The 20,432-nt window shown below is 34.5% G+C and overlaps 2 protein-coding genes across 2 annotated transcripts in view; both read right to left on the bottom strand.

Annotated features, from left to right (window-relative positions):
• Positions 1 to 1,016: 1,016 nt before the first annotated feature.
• On the bottom strand, positions 1,017 to 10,117 carry LOC113240264 (zinc carboxypeptidase-like). The gene is made up of 6 exons (XM_026477521.1): positions 9,831 to 10,117; positions 6,537 to 6,924; positions 6,352 to 6,436; positions 5,033 to 5,232; positions 4,749 to 4,833; positions 1,017 to 1,282 (listed from the first exon to the last, which is right to left on the bottom strand). The coding sequence occupies exons 1-6, from the start codon at positions 10,115 to 10,117 to the stop codon at positions 1,017 to 1,019; spliced, it is 1,311 nt and encodes a 436-aa protein (XP_026333306.1).
• Positions 10,118 to 15,125: 5,008 nt separating this feature from the next.
• Positions 15,126 to 20,432, bottom strand: part of LOC113240304 (zinc carboxypeptidase-like) — a 6,671-nt gene continuing 1,364 nt past the window's right edge. The window contains exons 3-7 of the mRNA XM_026477574.1: positions 19,727 to 19,953; positions 18,766 to 18,862; positions 17,896 to 18,110; positions 17,626 to 17,710; positions 15,126 to 16,446 (exon numbers count right to left, since the gene is read on the bottom strand). Of these exons, the coding sequence (XP_026333359.1) occupies positions 16,253 to 16,446; positions 17,626 to 17,710; positions 17,896 to 18,110; positions 18,766 to 18,862; positions 19,727 to 19,953 (818 nt within the window). The 3' untranslated portion in view covers positions 15,126 to 16,252. The remainder of the gene's footprint in view (positions 16,447 to 17,625; positions 17,711 to 17,895; positions 18,111 to 18,765; positions 18,863 to 19,726; positions 19,954 to 20,432) is intronic.

The raw sequence follows: 20,432 nt of genomic DNA, 5'->3' as shown, positions 1-20,432 counted from the left end.
AATAACAAAAACACTAAACAAAATTTCAACATTGTTAACACCGAGTCTGTCTGCGTACTTGGAAGGTCATGAAAAATATAATAACATGGTGCTGAATTAGTCGACAATATTCAAATCAAACCTCATAAAATGTGGTAAAATTAATCTTATCGACTGGACCATTTTATGGATTTATGTTAGTATGATTAACTCTATCTGAAACTTACGAAACAGATACACATAATACAGGAATTGAAATCATGTTTCAATCTATTTTTCATTCTTGCTTATTTATTTACCTATTTTTAAACTTATGTACAGGCTTCACTAATGATAAATCGGAATATGAGTCTAATAAAGAGCAATATTTACAACAATAAAAATATAGAAAATAAAAACCACCTATTATGGTATGAGTGGCCAATTATGAATCTTAGATATCGAATTGTACGAGCAATATTTTACGAGTTTCAATAATAGAACTAAACTTATTATGTGATCAACAATAGTTCTGTACCATTTTACTAGATTCATCTCATACTTTCAATTATGTCTTTTTCCTTTATCAGCCACTCTCTGTGTAGGTATTTTGTAATAAGGCCATAAGCGTCAATTTCGTAGATTTTTCAGAGTGCAGTCACTGGGTTGTCAGGGCTTTGGCGAGCAGTTTCCGTCGAGTCACCGCCGCGGAAACTCATGATTACGGACCACGGACTAATTCGAAACAAGTCGAGCAAAGATTCGACTTAAATATGTGACTTATCCTTTAGTTAACTTAATATGTCCGAGTCTTAGGTAGTTTTCTATTTAAAATATGTGTGTGCGCGGTGACTATTTACAAAAGCTAATGAAATAAGTGTTAAAAACTTTGTGTTTTTTTTCCAGACTACAATTTTTTTTTAGTTCAATAATGTACTATAACATTCGTTTACCTGTTAATAATGAAGTAACTTGATCTATAGATAGGAATCTGATATTAAAAACAAATTACATATCATAAGTAATTTAAAAACACAAATTAATAAAATACTTAAAAATTACATAAAACATTTCAAAACAATAACTAAACATGATGTCGACAACATGGATGCCTTGACAACATCGCTGTTGTTAAAATAACCGAATCTTTTTCCCTGGTGAATGAGTTCTATTAAAGAATCCATGACTTCTTGACTGTTGGGAAGAATCTGATCAGGAGGAAGTAGATGTCCGAATTGGCCTCTGTCACGGAACTCATAGCAATATGCTAAAGGGACATGCAATACTTCTTTCACCCAGTCCATGCTACTGCCTGAAGCATGGTCTGAAAAAAAAAATACAAATCTAATAATGATCTTTGGGAAAGGCTATATCCATCAATGGACGGTCGAAATAATGACAGGGATTTTCTTCTTGTCGCGTCAATGGCACAAACCAATAAAAAACCAGTGTTATATTCCTTTGGCCCAGTAAGCAACCACCTTTATGCCCCTATCTGTTGCCTTTAGCGGGTCTTTGCAAGTGCAAGTGAGACATACTTTGTGTGTGGGATCCGCAATCACAATGGTTTTGAGTCGGGTTGGTACCACCCCATTTCACCATGTTGTCTCGACATTGGCCAACTTGTGATCAGAAACCATTCTGGGATTGCCATATTGACCTATGCAACTCGTTTTCGAGGACTTTGAGATATAAAGAGATGATAAGAATGAAAGCAACAGTTAATTCGGACACGGACAAGTCCATCTTGACAGACAATAATTGATAGAAAATTATAATATTAATGAAAACGAAAACGGTGGCTAACCTCTGTTACGTGACACTCGCTTTGTGTAAAATACAGCTATTTATTATATTATATCAAAACAGATGACACCGCCTGTCCGCTGAAAAGCGCAAGTAAAATTTTCTTGTAAGCAAGTTTCTCACCCGTGTCCATGGGACCTGTAAAGGGCCCGAAACGTCGATTTGTTTGAAAAAACAAATATACGCGACTTAAATCCGGAAAAATAGTTTCATTTCCTATGTGTAACAATCGCGAAAACCTAAGAACTCGATATGAACACCATGAAATTTTACTTTTAAGTAGCCTATACTGTGCCTATTTATCATCCGTTTTACTGTCAATATTTGTACTTTAAGATGAAGTTCTGACTCATAACAGTCGGAGAATATCCAAGTTTTTTAATTATTGTTTTCCTTCCTGGATCAATACACATGGACCGATTAGATGGCCGGCGAAATATTCAGACCTTACACTATTCGATTTCTTTTTCTGTGAATACTAGAAATATTTAAATAATTTTTTTGTTCACAATCTGGATGAGCTAAAAACGGAATTGTGTTATATTATTTCGAATATTCATCATAATAATATATAAGAATTGCACACGCGAATATTTCATATAAGGAGATGAAACATATTTTGGTGCAAATATCGTGGATAGGCTGTTTGAATTTTGTTTTGTATTTGCTAAATAGTATAATATAACGGATTTCATTTAGCTTAAGATTCTATTTTATTTAAAACAAATTAACCTTTACAATTGACCCTATGTATCGGCAGAAAAAAAGAACAGATATTTTTCACACTTGATCGGTTCGATGCCCAAATGAGGAAAGCACCTTTTGAAAAGTCTTTAAATGCAGTACTTTTACTTTTAAAAATAATTTAATGTCTCTATAAAGCAAAATACCCCATCTGCAATATTTACAGTACTTTCCCTTCGTGTTACATAGCCGTGGGACACTCTGTACACACATAGACCAGTAGTGCGATTCACGTAAGTTCAAGCTATCGAAATATCGTTGAAGTTACATAGTCATTTGATTGAAGACTGGGTGATACGTGAATACGTATCACTTGAACAAACGTTGATATGAGTAGAATCGAAACGTAACGACTAATGAACGACATCTTGGATTGTGAAATTTGACATTTAGTCGTCGAAATCTATTGAAAGAACTGTCAATATTTTAGCAGAATACGTATGACTTGTCGTTTAAAGTCGACTTAAGTTCGATTCATATACCAGAATACGCTTTAACGACATTTGGATCGAACGACTTTAAAATTGGACTCGTTGACGTTTACTGTCACACGTGAATACGAAAAAGCAGTTCAACGACTAAATCGCTACGATATAGTTACGGGTTAATTACGTGAATCATCTCCTAGGTATATGTCAATGGAGTCATTGATTTCATTGTACGTATAAATTTCATTACATAAGACTGTAATGGTAATGTTAAAAATTTGCTTACATTAAACTTCACTTTCGCGTTTCAGCGCAAAGGCGGTGTCATCTGTTATAAGTACTTTCCCTCCGTGTCGCATAGTTTGGGTTACCCTGTGTACTAAAGAAGTCTACCATAATTGTTGTTTTGGTAGTAGTAGACCTCCTTGTGAAAGGGTTCGTCTAGGGCAGCCACTTTATCTATTTCTGCCGCCAAGCAGTAATGTCAGAATTACTGTATTCTGGTTTTGAAGGGTAAGGGTGCTAGTGAAATTACAGGCACATGAGACTTGTCAACTTATGTCTCAGAGTGACCCTCTTTGCGATTTAAAATTCTGAGTGGCAATGCAGCTGTTATGGACAGGCCTGTAGTTTACTTTAAGACGCACGACTTGACCGTCCTGTCACTAGATATTATAAAAGAAAAACCTATAAATGTTACGTTGGTTATATTTTGTTTAAGGATAATGGTTTTGTATCCCAAAGATTTATTCAATGAAATGTACACTTCCGTCCGAAACAATTACTGTCAAATAAGTAAGTAATTTTCGACCAAATTAAAAGACAGGTATCAAGTATGAAGCTTCATTCGCATCGCGCGCCTTTTCATTTGGTCGAGTATTGCTTATTTCACAGTAATTGTTTCGGACGGATGTCGGACGGAGATCGAGAGTAGACCCCCAGTTCCGAATCCGAGAAATGGCGGTCCAAAATATCACAGGTATCATTATATCGCTAGGTGTACTAGAGATATTTATATTTTCTCGGATTTGAATCTAACTTAGTGCACAAGTGACATTCGTAGTGGGTCAGGGTGTTTTAGATTTGTATAGTTGACACTTAGTATAACATATTGGTTTTAAAAAGTGTTCTTAAGCCTGAAAACTTAACCGCTCACGCGATGCGCTCTTCCTACCGCAAAATGGCGGCTATTTGGTTTCGCAAAATAGAAAAGGATTCAGTTTAAATACAAGTTTTTATAAATAAAAATTATTATTCTGCATTGCTAAAGAAATACCCTCCGTACTACCAACAAAAACATCTCAAATAAAATGCAGTAATACACCGCAAATCCTGCACTTAAAAAGCACTAATGAAATTTTTGGTGTACTTGGATAAATATGATAATATTCCGTTTGAGTGGTTCTAACGTTTACCATGAAATTACTCCTTAAACTATAGTTTATAACCATTTATATTCAGGGGTAAACTTAAAAAACGCTACTTATGGTATATTTTCAATAAATAAACACCGAAATCACCAACCCAAACAATAACACACACGATTTACGTGACGTATTTTTGAAGTTGATTATTTTTTTTAAATGCCAGACCCAGGCATTAAAAACTTTATGGTTTGCTAGAGTAGTTACCGAAATTGCAATTAATATTAGTTCTTTTACCTGTTATAACTTTGATATCCAATAAATCGGTATAAAATCATCACTGGCACCTCTAGGTGTGGTATGCGTCTACGGCTGCATGTATCGCGTGAGCGGTTACGGAAACTATGATAAACCCGTCATAGACGTTAAGATTATTAAAGCTACTTACAAATAGCTTCAGCAATGTTTCCTGAAGTATATTGCGTGCCGTATCGTACAGACAATGCTCCCATTGCTCTTCTTCCAATATTTAGCTGAAAATCGATTGAATCATTATAGATAAATGAATAAGTAACAATATATCTTTTATTAATGGTCGTGGTGATAAAAAACTGCCTAAGCCCTAAATGAAGCTTAGCAGAAAGTAATACTATTCAGAGTCGTAGATATATTTGGACTTAAAACATTTTTATGCTTAATTCAAATCTATTAAGATCCAAATTAAATACTTACCGCGTCGTGATAATTGGCCAAGGGCTCAGTAGTGTTGCCAAAAGGGATTAACAGGATTTGACCGGCAGAGTGGAAAGTTAAGTACATCTCAATATTATCGATCGATCTGATATACTCAGAAAGTGTTCTTGTTTCGGGTTCAGAAAACGGCCCGATTCCAGCAAAATTATTTGAAGACGGATTGGCACTAGCTCCTATTACTAATATGAAAAGAAATACAAATAAAAAAAAAATGTAAATAATAATTATATCATAAAACCACATGTGATCATACGATATAAGACACGTGTCATAAAAGCGATACAAACTCCATGAAACTAGTAACTCATTAATATGAAATAGCGTTTACACTTTCTTGAAAAGTTGTCATTTTACAAATGTGGTCTTAATATCAATGATCGGAATTGAAAGAGTTAATTTAGCTAAACTAAAGAAGAACGTGAACATTATCTTCAACAAATCCAGGGACTTTTCGGAACTAAATATGTTTATTATAAAATTACCATGTAGATCTGGTAACTTCATTAATGATTATACTTGAATGGAAGTGTATATCCGATCATGTTTGTGTTTATAGTAATATGACTGTACTTGTTTAATGTTTTTGGTGCAAATCTGTGATGACTACTATCCGTGTCACGTGTGTTCTGTTGCCGAATCCGCTAAAAATCAGGATCGTAGCACTTTAGGTGAGACGACAGGAAGCTGACTGGGTCATGGGTTTCTTAACAGCACAGCATACACGCTTTGTACTTTTGATATTATTCATAATTTAGTTCTTTGTCTAAATATGTTAGTCTTATTATAAAATGCATGTGTATTGTGTTGTTTTTTAAAGGAATAAATAATCTTTATATCCATTTCTCTTACTATTCATTGAAATTTGAGTACATTGGCGACAAACAGTTATTTCATAATAAGTATTTGTTACAGATTATTAACAAAATAAACATAAGACAGCTCATATTTTTGAATATTTGGAAAATAAACAGTAAATAAAGAAATTTTATACGCATTTATGACGAAATGGGTAGTTATGTGCATACTTAGAAAACGTTCATACTATGCAATTTAATTCCCTCAATTCCAATCACTGCTTACTATACCAAGGTTGCGAATTGAAGGACAGACGAGGCATGTAAATGACTATAATAAATTTGATGAAAACAAAACAGTGAAAAAGTCTTTGCTAACTTGAATGTTGCATCTGTTAAGAAAAGCTAATGTATATTAATATAATTACAAGACTGACAAATTTTCAAAGTGTTGACATTGAAAATGAATTGATAACAACGAATAAATTATTTTATCTCATTTACCCAGCCAGTTATTATTCCAATTTCTATTTAGATCTACGCCAATGTCACCTCTTTGAGGTCTTCTATTTTTACGCCACAGCCTATCCTAAAAACAACACAAACAGTTCATCATTTTTGATAAAAATATGGACGACTGACTTAACAATTTTTACGACGTTCAAAACCTAAACAAACTTTCCACGTACTTCGGTATGAGTCCACACGTAACCATCAGGATTGGTAACAGGGAAGATGTACCAATCAAAATCTCTAGCAGCAGCTTTAGTTTCTTCATCATTACTTGTTAAGAGCTCGTTAATTATGTAACAAGTTGTAGCCATTGTTATCCATTCCCGGGAATGAATACCGGATTCAATAAATATGACTTGTCTTCCAGTACCGTGTGAAATTTTAAGGCCTTTAATTGGTCTTCTTTCATAAGAGACTCCCCCAACTATTTCAGTGACTATGCTAGAATGTGCTTTGGCCATGTCGCTCATCCAATTTTCTATATCTCTTAAAGTGTAATAAGAATCCCAAGTCATAAATCTGCTATTGCGAGTGTATGGCTTTACCGTTTCTTTGTCAATTATTCTGCAAAGGATTTAGGATAGAAATTATACTCCAATAGAATAATAATTCCAAATTTTATGTGTTTGCACTGCTAGTAACCTTACATTAGCTTGCTGCATGCCAATTGGCATGCTTGTTACGACGCGTAGACCTAATATGCTATTTATAATTTGGTCTTTAGAAGAAAATGTTGTCTACGATGGGTTAATAATGGAAAAATAGCAAATTTGTCTTTGGGAAGATTTGTAAAAGATTTTCAAAAAAATGAGATTTTTTAAACCATAGTAACGCTTTAGCCAATAATAATAATTTTCTATAAATAAGCGACCGAAAAGGTTTGTGCAATGACATATATTTGCAAAATTTTTTGAAATCGGTTAACGGCACCTACTTTCCGTTAACCGATTTCAAAACATTCAATAAACCGGATTCATCTCCTAATCCTTAGAGGTGGAATGTTTTCTTCATATTTAAATGGGACTACTACTCAGGTACCTCCTCTCTAACAAATCATCGAAATTGGTTCACAAATGTTGAAGTACTCGTGTAACAAACACAAAACAAAAAATAGTGACATAGTTCGTCCAGGGAAATACTGCCTTACCCTATACCTTACCCATTTCTGCCGTCAAGCAGTAATGATAGTATTACTGTGTTCCGGTTTTGAAGGGTAAGGGTGCTGGTAAAATTACAGGTACATGGGACTTGTCAAGTTATGTCTCAGGGTGACGGGCGTAGTGGCAGTGCCCTTCAGATCTTTGCGATTTAAAGCTCCGAGGACACTGCAACTGTTATGGATACGCGTGTAGCTTACCATCAGGCGCACGACTTGTTAGTCCCGTCACTTGATATTATAAAAAAAAACTTCTCCTTTTTTTAAAAATCAGTTAAAGGTGTAAAATTTTGGACTGTCATTGTAATCAATATAAAGCCAATAAAAACTTGCATGTATACGTAAAAAGTATGTAATAGTGCGAATAATAATTCATTGTAGTATTATAACTGAAAAGAAATTGAAAGAAAGTTGTAGCCGGATTTCTGCGTCCAAGAATCTCGTAAATGAAAATGTGACAAAAGAAAATACATGCTATATTATGTCTGACGAGATAAATATATTGTGTCACTGACCTAGACATCTTCCTAGGTTGATCGATGCAAGAAACAGGAACCGTCGAATGCAGTCGGCTTAAGACCATACGTGATAGCATTGTAGGGTAGGTTGGTGTAAGATGGCGAATTAGTGATTGACTGATTCTGGAGTGTAGTTCGCGTCTAACTGCAGTCGTATTTTGTTAAGTTGTATAAAACGGGCGCGTACTTACAAAACCTTCTTTGAATGTTTGGGGTCCGAACTCCTTTTTAAAGATTTTAATTTATTCGATTGCATTTCGCACCTTGACGCGAATGGAAGAGTGATAAACAGACATGGGCACCTTCCGTTATAGCTGAAGCGCGCAAGTTCCTCGACAAAGGAAAATGTAAAAGATTTGTGGCAAAATCTTAGTAATGCCAGAATCTACGTTGAGAAGGCTAATGCAATGGTAATACTAGTGCGAAATCTTCACTAAAAAAAATTGAAACAAAGAAGATTTGGACATGTGCTGAGTGTCATGAAATATACCTACAAGGAACCTATTGGAAAAGACTGGATTGAATGCTCTGTTTGTCCGGAAGGGTGGGACGAGAAGTGCATAGGGTATTTTAGATTTGTTGTGTTTAAAGGCGTCATTATGTCTTCAGTAATTGATGTAAAAATGACAATGTTTAAGCTGCGTCATCTCATCAACTTTGTTGCGCCATCTTACCCTCAGGGTTGTGTAAAAGTGCGCATTTCCTATTTCTGCATTTTTGGTTTACATTCACCTAATGATATCCGCTCACGCGATACATGCAGCCGTAGACGCATACCACACCTAGAGGTCGGCACCTCTAGGTGTGGTAAGGGTGTTCCGGGCGGCGTCGTGGTGAACGTTCACTGATCCCACGGCGCCGACTCAACCGGCGGTTTTAGTGGGGTAGGCCCTCCAGTCTGGGAGAGTCCCCACATAACCCCTGAGTCTCCCTGGGCTCAGGGGTATCCATAAAGATTTCCCCCCCGTCAAAAAAAAAAGAAATGGTGTGGGAAGGGTGATGATTTTATACCGATTTATCGGATATCGAAGTTATAACAGGTAAAAGAACTAATATTAATTGCTATTTCGTAACTACTCTAGCAAACCATAAAGTTTTTAATGCCTGGGTCTGTCATTTAAAAAAAATAAACAACTTCAAAAATACGTCACGACAATCGTGTGTGTTATTGTTTGGGCTGGTGATTTCGGTGTTTATTTATTGAAAACATACCGTAAGTAGCGTTTTTTAAGTTTACCCTGAATATAAATGTTTATAAACTATAGTTTACGGAGTAATTTCATGGTAAACGTTAGAACCACTCAAACGGAATATTATCATATTTATCCAAGTACACCAAAAATTTCATTAGTGCTTTTTAAGTGCAGGATTTGCGGTGTATTACTGCATTTTATTTGAGATGTTTTTGTTGGTAGTACGTAGGGTATTTATTTAGCAATGCAGAATAATAATTTTTATTTATAAAAACTTGTATTTAAACTGAATGCTTTTCTAATTTGCGAAACCAAATAGCCGCCATTTTCCGGTAGGCGGAGCGCATCGCGTGAGTGGATATAAGTTAAGATCTTTTTATAATTACGTTTTTATTACCGATTAGTCAAAGCTCAAAAATAAGTACAGTTGATTTTGACAGTGTTGATTTTTATTTTTTTATGGCTAGTTGTTTCAAAAGTGCGCCATCTTACACCAACCTACCCTATTTATAAAGCTGTTTTTCAGCAAAATTCATCATATTGGATCACCAATGATACAATATATAATAGATAAATAAAAATATGCAGAAAAGTAATACTCACTCTTGAATGTTTTTAATAGTCACTTTATAGTCAATTCCATGTAGGTTTAAAAGAGTTTCCAGATTATATTTTTGTGAAGGACTTGCCATAATGTTCACAAATTCAGCAGACGGACCGGGTTCAGTCCAGAAATCATATTCGATATCATTATGGGCCAATTCTTGTAGTAATTTAATTTCATTTTCATTTTTGGGAAGTACATTGTATAAAGAATAATTGTCAAAACGAAATTTCTCACTTGACACCAAGGCGATAAAGAACCAAAAAGCTAGACAAAATTTTATCATTGTTAACAACGACTCTATCTGCGTACTTGGAAGACAATGATATGGTTATAAACTATTTAACAATTTTTAAATTGAACCCTCATAAAATGTGGTAAAATATATATCTAATCGACTCAATCTATGTAATTTATGAATTTATGTTAGTTTTATTAACTCTATCTTGATATTGGTTATTTGATGTGACTGTTAAATATTTTAATATTTTATACCTACTGGAAACTTGTGAAATATATACGGTGTAATAATTAAGTGGACCCAGGCGATTATCAGTACAAATAAGAGATATCAAAACCTTTAAATCGAATTCAAAAATACTTACCTAATGTGTAAAACGACATCAATAAAATTTTGTAAATAAAACTAGAAATATCCAAAATTTTAACGTTAAACACTGCAATATATTTAACATGACATTCGGAGGGAGGCTTTAGTTTTCAACAACTGATTTGAATACAAAATTTTGTACTTACGTAAAAGCAAACACCACTTTGTTTGCATTCAATGAAAAAATAGTTTTATTACTTTATTTATAGCAGTTTTCTTTTCTGTAAACTTGTTGTTACCTCTAAAAATAGGTCAACTAAAGTTTTTCTACCGTATCATATTTGATATATGAGCGTTTAAGGTTAAAATTTCGCATATTTCTAGTTTTATTTTTAAAAGCTATTGGTATAATTTTACTCATTAGGTAACGTAATTTTGATAACCGTTTAAAGATTTTTGATATCTCTTATATTTACGGTATAATTGCCAGGGCACATTTTACGATCCTCCGTGTGACGGCCTCTGTGGTCGAGTGGCTTGCACAATGGTTTTCATGGTATCATCATCTCTGAGGTCCCGAGTTCGATCCCCGGCTGGGTCAGTGTAGAAACTAACTTTTCTGTATTGTCTCGAGTCTGGGTGTTTATGGTACCGTCGTTGTTTCCGATTTCCATAACACAAGTGCTAAAGCTACTTACTTTGGGATCAGAGCAACGTATGTGATGTTATGTAATATAGTTGTCTAATATACGATTACACCCTGTATATTCAGAATATAGCAAATGTATCAAATATCAGATGTCAGGTTAGAACGAAGTAAGTTATATAATCACTAGCACGTGTACATAATTTTTTAATAAAATTGGGCAAGATCAAAGGAACTTTTCTTACTGTTCGTTTTTCGTATTAATAATCAGTTTAGAATAATAATCGGCTTGTAATAATAAGGTAAACAGAATAAAACTTAATTTAAATAATAACTAATAATAAATAACGCACAAACTCAACATAGCCCCGCACTAGGGAAACACCGAGTCGCGGGTGCCATGGACACACACATAGACAACCACAAATTACACCCAAACTTACGAGAGAAATAAAATTATAGGCCATACAACTATTTCTCCTGGGCCGGGAATCGAACCTGGGACCTCTGCGTGGAAGTCCGGCATGGTAACCGTTCGGCTACGGAGGCAGTTAAAAAACCCACAAAGTAATTTGAACATTACAAATATTGACAATGATGTCAACAATACATTGTATTAAACATCTGCTGTCAAATTACTATTGTTAAAAAACCGAATCTTTTTCCTTGATGAATTGAGATTTTCCTATTATAGAATCCATGACTTATTGGGAAGAATCTGATCAGCCGACAGTAAATGTCCGTTTAAGTAAAGTAAAGTTTAGTAAATTGGCACCTATCGCCAAGTTTATAGCAAAACACTAATGGGATTTGTAAACCTTCTTTTACCCAGTCCATACTTTTACCTGAAGTGTAATCCGAAAGTAAAACAATTGATATAAGTTTTAATATAAGTCCTCTCCAGATCTACTTCTATCATATGAAAGTAATAAAAATAATACGAAATAAATTATGTATATGTGAAAGGAAAATTGTCGCATTTGATCCGGGTTCGGTGCAAAAGAAACCTACCTCTCTTTAAATAATTATATAGGTTTATAGTCTTCAGCTCGCCCTTAAATCCGATGGACCAGTTAAAGCTGGTAGCCAACTATGTGTTTTGACAGAAGTTTAAAAAAAAAGATGTATGACGAATACATGGAATCAAATTTAATAGGTACTCACAAATAACTTCAGCTATATTTCCCGAAGTATAAAGTGTACCGTATCCTACAGATAAGGCTCCCATTGCTCTTCTTCCAACATTAAGCTGAAAATAAAAAATGTGAAGATAGTATGGTTGTAATTTTGATTGTAAACATTTTCTTTCCATGTCCACTTACATACATACCGCATCGTGATGATTAGCCAAAGGCTCAGTAGTGTTACCAAACGGGATTAATAAATAGTATTTGACCGGCAGAATGGAAAGATACAAAGTGTTTTTGTTTCTGGCTCAGAAAAGGGTTCTGACCCAGCGAAATTATTTGAGGCTAGATCTGCACTAGCTCCTATTACTGAAAATCAAAGACTAAAAATTAAAAAAGGCTGACGGGTACTAAAAGTTCCGTTTAAAATTGCTTTTTAATCAATAACAATGTATTAAAGATAACCGAAACAACAAGGTGAAGTTGTCAAAACGAAATTTCTCACTTGATACCAAGGTAATGAAGAACAAAAACACGAGACACAATTTCAACATTGTCAACAACAATTGTGCCTGTCTACTTCAAAAGTAATAATTTGTTGATGAAACTGCATATATGTTTATCAATATTTGAATTGACTGGTGCGATAAAATTATTAATTAGCAATGAGATAAATTTTGCCTATTTAATTATAGTAAACAATTTGAGTTAATCAGTTTTGATTTCACATTATTCATGTTGTTGTGAAATATTAAAATGTTGTAAGTACAGGCTATCGGATATGAAATAGATATCCAGAATCAGCAGGCATATAAAATGACACACGCCCGTTTCACCGAAGTAAGTTATATAAATAATGGAACCACGAACACAGTTTTATTCAATAAAAGTTTTTTAATCTATATCATATTCATACATTATAATATATCTCACACAGTAAGACACTAAAGGTGGCGGTGGTAAGATGAGGCGAGACGAGATGACAAAAATTACCATCAAAAGCTTGCGTTGTGGTTGTGGATGGTGACAATTCAGTGGTGTTCAGCTCGTTTAGCGATAAACACGGGGCTAAAGTAATAATTCCCGTAAATGAAAATTATTAAATATGTTAACGGAAGAAGAATCAGATGAAGCCATCTGCATCATCAAAATGATCATTTAGCCTGTTTGCACCCCGTGCTGAGTATAGACCTCCTTTCTATTGCGCCATTGATGTTATCAATCTATCGGGCGGGTTTGCCTCTTGGTCTTTTTACGTCTCTTGGCCACCATTCAGTAACGACTCTCGTCCTTCTTCCATCGTCCCTTCTAGCTAAGTGCCCGCCCACCTCCGCTTAGCTTGTGAAGCCATCTACATTTAATCTCAAATCGTATTTACCCCTACAAACTCGCGTAAATATTAATAGCCATCGCGATTTCGCGCGAGAAATCATATTTCCATTACAGAGCTTAATACTCTATAAAGGCAACAATACGGTTCAATATTACATCAACAAATATTTCAATTCTCCCTCACCCATCCTCGTCAATCCAGGCCATTGTGGAAACCAAAGATGCGATAGGAGAGAACTGAAATTTTGCCATACAAATTTCAATCCTCGTCTCGCCTCGCCGGTGGAAAAGCACCTTCACAGCCCTGAGGGGCTTAAAACGCGTCACGTTTGACAAATTAAACCAAATAGTTATCGCATGCGTGAAATTCGAGTGGAGGAAACGATAGAAAATCATAATCCATGTCATAAAAGTTCGTGCAGGCGTTGGTTCTATTGTTTTTGCTTACGCCAGTAAGAAACAAGCCTGAAGTTATGTATATAAATTATTGCAGGTAATACATTCGCAATTATTTTTTATTCATTCGACGCATAAAAAGAGAATATTCGTTAATTTGAATTCAAATCGTTTAAAGCTTTAAATCTGGCTTTTTCGAAAAAAAAATTTAAATATATCACAATATAATTATATACTTATCGAGTTCTTAGGTTTTCGCGATTGTCACACATAGGAAATGAAACTATTTTTCCGGATTTAAATCGCGTATATTTGTTTTTTCAAACAAACCGACGTTTCGGACCTTTTTAGGTCCCATGGTCACGGTTGACTGAGGTAGTACAGTCTTCAACCAGTTATGTCTAATATTGATGCAAACCACCCTATTTTTTCACTATAGTTACAATAGTTATTAATTAAATACTTTATTTTTAATTTTACAAAGAAAACGTTCCAATTTACGCTACATTAAGATGTACAAATTATTTGCTTGAATGAATTTTTATTAAGTTCAATTTATTATTAATTAATAATAGAAATTAGAATAAACTAAAACATATTAATTAGTACTGCAGTCTTATGTCTGTTTGGGATTTTTCATTAGAGGAAATACTGTATCCCAAACTGGTGGTACGGAAAAACCATCTTCCCTGTTGAAATTAGGATGTTTTTTAATTTCAATGGCCTCTCGCAGCATCCTGGATAGATAACGGACTTCTTTTGCAAGGACCTGGGGTTTGTCAAACTTCATTGAATGTGTAGGTTTATCCATGACACGCTCGCAGACTGCAGACTTGAACTTGACAGAAACGTCGGTTTGTTTGAAAAAACCATTGACTTACAATTATATGGACGTCGGGTCCGCGCTAAAAAGTGTCCGAACTTGTAAGGCGCTAAAATCGTATACAGAGCGCTATCTCCGCTTTAGTCTTCATTTGTTCTACTGACAGCGCGATACTGCGATGACATTACAATTTAAATTTCGAATAGGTTGACTTGGGACATTTTTTTCGTGGTTTTTGTATTAGACCCGTCGTCCATTTATTTGTAAGTCAATGGGAAAAACAAATATACGCGATTTAAATCCGGAAAAATAGTCTCATTTCCTATATTTATATACTATTTATTTGTATATTTTTTGTGAAAGTACTCCGCTAGTTTGTCGTTATAATTATTGATACAAAGACTGAACAAAGTCAAAGAAAAATTCCCTCGGTACGGTTCACTGGTTGGCATCACTGGATCGAGTTCAGCTGGATCGAACGAATTTTCCTTTGAATTTGTTCGATCCTTGTATTAAATATAACAACAAAATAGATATATTCTTGTAGCCGTGCCTTTACAAAACTTTATTTGAAACCTACCACCACCTGTACAAATTTGATATATATATCTAGGTAACCTGATATTTTAAGAGATTTTGTCACAAAAATTGTTTGTTACTAAAGTTAGCTCTATTAATACAGGATCTATGCGTGGCCTCATAGATCACATTATTGAAATACCTATTTCTGTCTCCTAGTAATGTGAGCATTGCTGTGTTCTAGTTTTGAAGGGTAAGCGTGCTGGTGAACTATAGATACATGGGACTTCTCAACTTTACATCTCTCAGGGATATAATTAAAGTTCTGAGCGATACTGCAACTGTTATGGGTAGGCACGTCGTTAACCACCAGGCGCATATATTCTTCCTCCCGGCACTTAATATAATAGAGAAAAAGGTTAACACATTGGATTTTAGAAACGCATATTATTTTATTAACAAAAACTTTAGAAGTGATCGCCATGATCTAAAACATGCACTGTAAAATAATTTAGTACATCGAGAACCTGGTAGAAAAATATCAGGTAACTGTTTGAATCAGGACGTGTTCCCATTATGTTGTAATGTTTTATTTATCGTTAGACGGCTGTCGCGTCTAGCTTGTTCCATATCACGATTATCTGTCGTGGATTTTTATCGTTGAACTTTAGTCATTCCTAGCTGTTTCCACTGAATCGTGACGACAATTTATCGTTACACTGCAGCCGCCTTGTCGTTTGCAGACATGAGACAACGATAAATAAAACGTCATAAAAATAGTACCTGCGATTATCTGTTGTCACATTTTCATCGTGACGTTTTATTTATCATCAGACGACTGTCGTTCTAGTTCTTTCCATTATCTTGACATTCTGTCGTCGTAAAGTCAAAAAAGTCGTGAACGACAGTCAATCGTGTACTAATTGTGAACAATTTCATTTAAATTTACAAGACACGATATTTTAAAATGTACGATTATCTGTCGTCACTGCATAATGGGAACGCATTCTCATTCGGTTTATGATAAATTACAATATATTTATGTGCTTTGCCTCTCTAATAATAGCCAAAAGAGAATCAAAGGTTTCTTCACAAGTTGGCAGAACTTGAGCAACTGGAAGAGTGTAGCCCCAGGTACCGGTATCCCTGAGGTGGTAAGTGGCCGCTATTGGCGGGTTGAACCGGAATTTAACCCAATCCATCAAGACGCCAGTGGAGCCATCTATAAAAAGGAATTGAATTAGTTCATTGTAACATTTCATATGTGACGCAGATATTTCATAATCAATGATAATACATTCGATAAATGTTCCATAAAGTATTGTAGTGCTCTACATTTTATCATAATTTTGAGGAGAATTTTATTATAGCCATTTTTATACCTTTCTCGGAGCTTTACGTTCAATTCACAAAAAATCTTCAGATCTTTTTTATTATTTACTGGAATTTGTTGGACCTTAAGTACGCTGAAACTGAACCCAAAACCAAAGAATTCAGTAGAGAAATTGGAAAAAGATTTCGTTGCTTAGTATATATCAACGACCATCATATCATTTGCTATGGCGACTAATTAAATTCACCACCGTTACTGCTGTCATAATACTACAAACTTTTATTTTTGAAATACTAGAAATGGGGGTACGTAGATCTTCAAATGAAAAAAAAACTTCAATAACCAAATAAAGAACTCTTACTATCTTACATTTTTCTGTGGCGGTAATGTGAGCATTACTGCGCTCCGGTTTTGGAGGGTAATGATGCTGGTGAAATTATAGGCATATGGGACTTGTCAACTTATGTTTATCATAGCAGTAGCAGTGCCCCTCAGATCTTTGTGAATTAAACATTGAGTGGCACTGCGAGTGTTATGGACAGGCGCTGGACTTGTTCGTCCCGTCCGCGGATATATATATATCATAAACTGTATCGCGCACTTCGATATACCAATATTACAAATTTACACCTTTTTGGATTATGTTAAGGTTTATTTTAAGTAAAAGTAAAAAACCGAGTCACGTGAGATGGCTCGAAGTCCTTGTCTAACAAGTTGAAATCGCTAAATAAAATCATCTTAGGTAGTGTCTATTCTAGCAAATTTTTTAAATTTTGGTTAAATAAAATTACCTTAAAGGTAATATGCTTTTACTGTAATGAAACGTGAATAAAATGAATGAATGAAACCTTCTATTATAAAGTAGCATATGAAATAAGTATACTAATTTGTATCATGAAATAATATTATTAGTTTTGGTCATCCATAAGCGGCCACTTTTTCTGTAAAAATTAAGGAGTTAAAAACAATATGGCTGGCTGAAATATGAATAAACACTCAATTAGAAAGAGACGCATTACTACTTTGAAGCCTTGGGTCTCATCACATTGTATCACAAAAAACACTCACCATGAACATCCCTTGATGTGCCAACTAAATATTGAGTGTTGTATTTCACAGACAAAGATCCCATAGCTCTCCTTCCAATTTGGATCTACAGTTCGTAGAGATGAAAAAATTAAAACAAAAATAGTTGACTAGAAGAAAGTCTCAAATAATATACCCAGTACTTTTAAAACAGAATCCACAATCAAGCTCTTTTTTGGAATTGGGCCAGGAAACCAAGGATTACTCATAATTACATTTTCAAACTGATTAACTAATCACTGGAAGACTTACCATCTGCTCGTAATTGTACGCAGTAGAGCCCTCAGCAGCACTAGTATGAGCTAAAGGAATCAGTAATCTCTGTCCAAAGCTCCTGAAGGACAATGCTCCAACCAAATTAGACCTGATGCTTTCAATATAACGGGAGACAGATCTTGTCTCGGGCTCAGAGAATGGACCCACACCTACATAGTTATTATTGATTGCTTCGAAGCTACCTCCGAAAACTAAAATAAAAGAACACACGTTTTTGTGCTAATAAATGAAGTGAAGCCAATGATAAAGTTTTAACAGGAACAATCAATGTCCTTAACAATATACCACTGAAGTTAATGTATAAGTCATAAGTGAGAATGAAAGTTCAATCGTTGGCTTTGCCAACTGCTTCTTAATAAATTTAAGACTGTTTATATAATACTAGTAATATAGGAGAGAACACTGACATTTAGACGAATATACAAATTTGGTATGAGGACAGAACCAATATTGTCAAGATACATCATAGTTACATACAGGGTTATTTGTAATACTAACAACCCCGCAAGAGTATATTAGAAACATAATAATCAACAACTTTTACTCCATAACTTTTCATAATTCATCAAAGTAAATATATGTATCTAAATAGATCACTCTAAACGATAATAACTCTGTGGTAGTGGTCGCGGAGGATGCTTGCACATCTGAATTTGCCTTACTACCGATTACAGATATAAATAGCGTCAGATAATATAACAAACACTTAAAAGTTTATTTTTGGCACAATTACTAAATTTTGTAAAATGTCATGGAACAAAAGTTGTTGTTTATACTGTCAGCAATTTATAATTCTGTCTGGTTGTTAGTATTTTGAAAAAAACCCTGTGTTGCAATTTCTCTCACCTCCCCACTGTGAATTCCAGTTTCTAGAAAGATCAACACCAATTGGAGATCCAGTGACGTGAGCTTGAGGTCGTCTATTTTTTATCCACAGTCTTATCTGAAATTAAATAGTAGGAAATAATTAATATTTACAATCTACGACGTTAAATGAGAGGAATTATAAGTTTAAAGCCTTTCTCTGTGTATTTGTCTCTATGTCTATCTGTGGCATCGTCATAATTCAATCGAGATGTTTCTTAATGTTCGGCGAACATATGTTCAGTTTATACATTATTATATTTTTCCCAGTTTGTGCTAGGAACTCAGTCATAAAATGAATATTTAAATAATATATTATGCGGTCGTGATGAAGAAGAGGTACGCTTCGCTGGAGACCCGTCCGCGCACCAGCCCCAACCGCAGCCTGAGCATGTTTGCAAACTACTGGGGCAGCCCAATGTTAGTTAGGTGGATGACAGTGCACGTTATCTAATAACTATATACATGAATATGAATTTTCTGTTTTTATATGTTTTGATCTTCATTTGCATTTCTATATTATCCTAACACTTATTACTTCAAGATTTTTAATGTTATTTTTGTTTACTAACACTTGTGACCCTTTGTCTGAAATAGACTTTTTTATCAATCAATGTGCAAACATAAAAATGTCAAGAACATTTTCAATCTACTAAATTTAAGAAAAGCAACGTTACTGTCAAAACGCTTTATGTAAAGGATTTATTGCAAAATCCATTATTCACCAAAGCGAAGAATAGCGGAAATGTCTACCCCATTCGGTTACTGAGATGTTATAATAACAAAATCGTATTGGTTCTTTCAATCCTAGTCATGTGTTACATTATTTAACAGATTCCGGATATTGGCTAGAATATGACCTTCATGATACAATCGTGTATTAGCAATATCCATTCATCTACATAATTAACTAGTAACAAGCGTCGCTAAAAGATTCACTTACAGACTTCTGAGAGAATTCATGTCCATCAGGGTTAACAATTGGGAAAATATGCCAGTCAAAATCATTTGATGCAGCCCTGGCTTCTGGATTCTGGCTTTGAACCAGCTCGTTAATGAAGTACGTCAGGACTGTAGGAGAGAGCCAGTCGGCTCCTATTTGACCACCTTCGAGGAAGAAGGCTCGTCTACCTGAACCCCTGGAGATTCTAACGCCAGTGAGGTTTCTTCCTGAAATTATGTTATGTAAGTAGAGTAATTTTCAGAGTTCCATATGAATCCAGATGGATAGATATATATGATAGATATGCATGTATATTTATTTCCTTTGTAAATTGAGTTAATTTAGAAATAGATTAGAATCGTTAATTACGTATTCTATTTAAACAGGAATTAGAAACAGAACAAATTTATTAGTATTTAATTTAATTCAAATTAATGTTTGAAACATACTACTACACTACTACTATTACAATCACAATAAAAAAACCAAAGTTACAGTCTAAAATTCAGCTTTAGAGGGCAAATATGTAAGCCTAGCTGATGTTCAGCACTAAGAGGACACTAAAAATGAAGAAACACATATCTAAGAAAACGATAATTAAATTCCCATTAAAATTATAAAATATTTAAGACTACGTGTGGCGCACTATAAGTTTTCGGAATGAATAAGAAAAAAATACTATAAATGGTCAGAAATGAATTTATTG

Source organism: Hyposmocoma kahamanoa, unplaced genomic scaffold (assembly GCF_003589595.1).
Source record: "Hyposmocoma kahamanoa isolate Upper Pololo Valley unplaced genomic scaffold, ASM358959v1 129, whole genome shotgun sequence".
Lineage (NCBI taxonomy): Eukaryota > Metazoa > Arthropoda > Insecta > Lepidoptera > Cosmopterigidae > Hyposmocoma > Hyposmocoma kahamanoa.
This window is presented reverse-complemented; position numbering and strand designations above follow the sequence as displayed.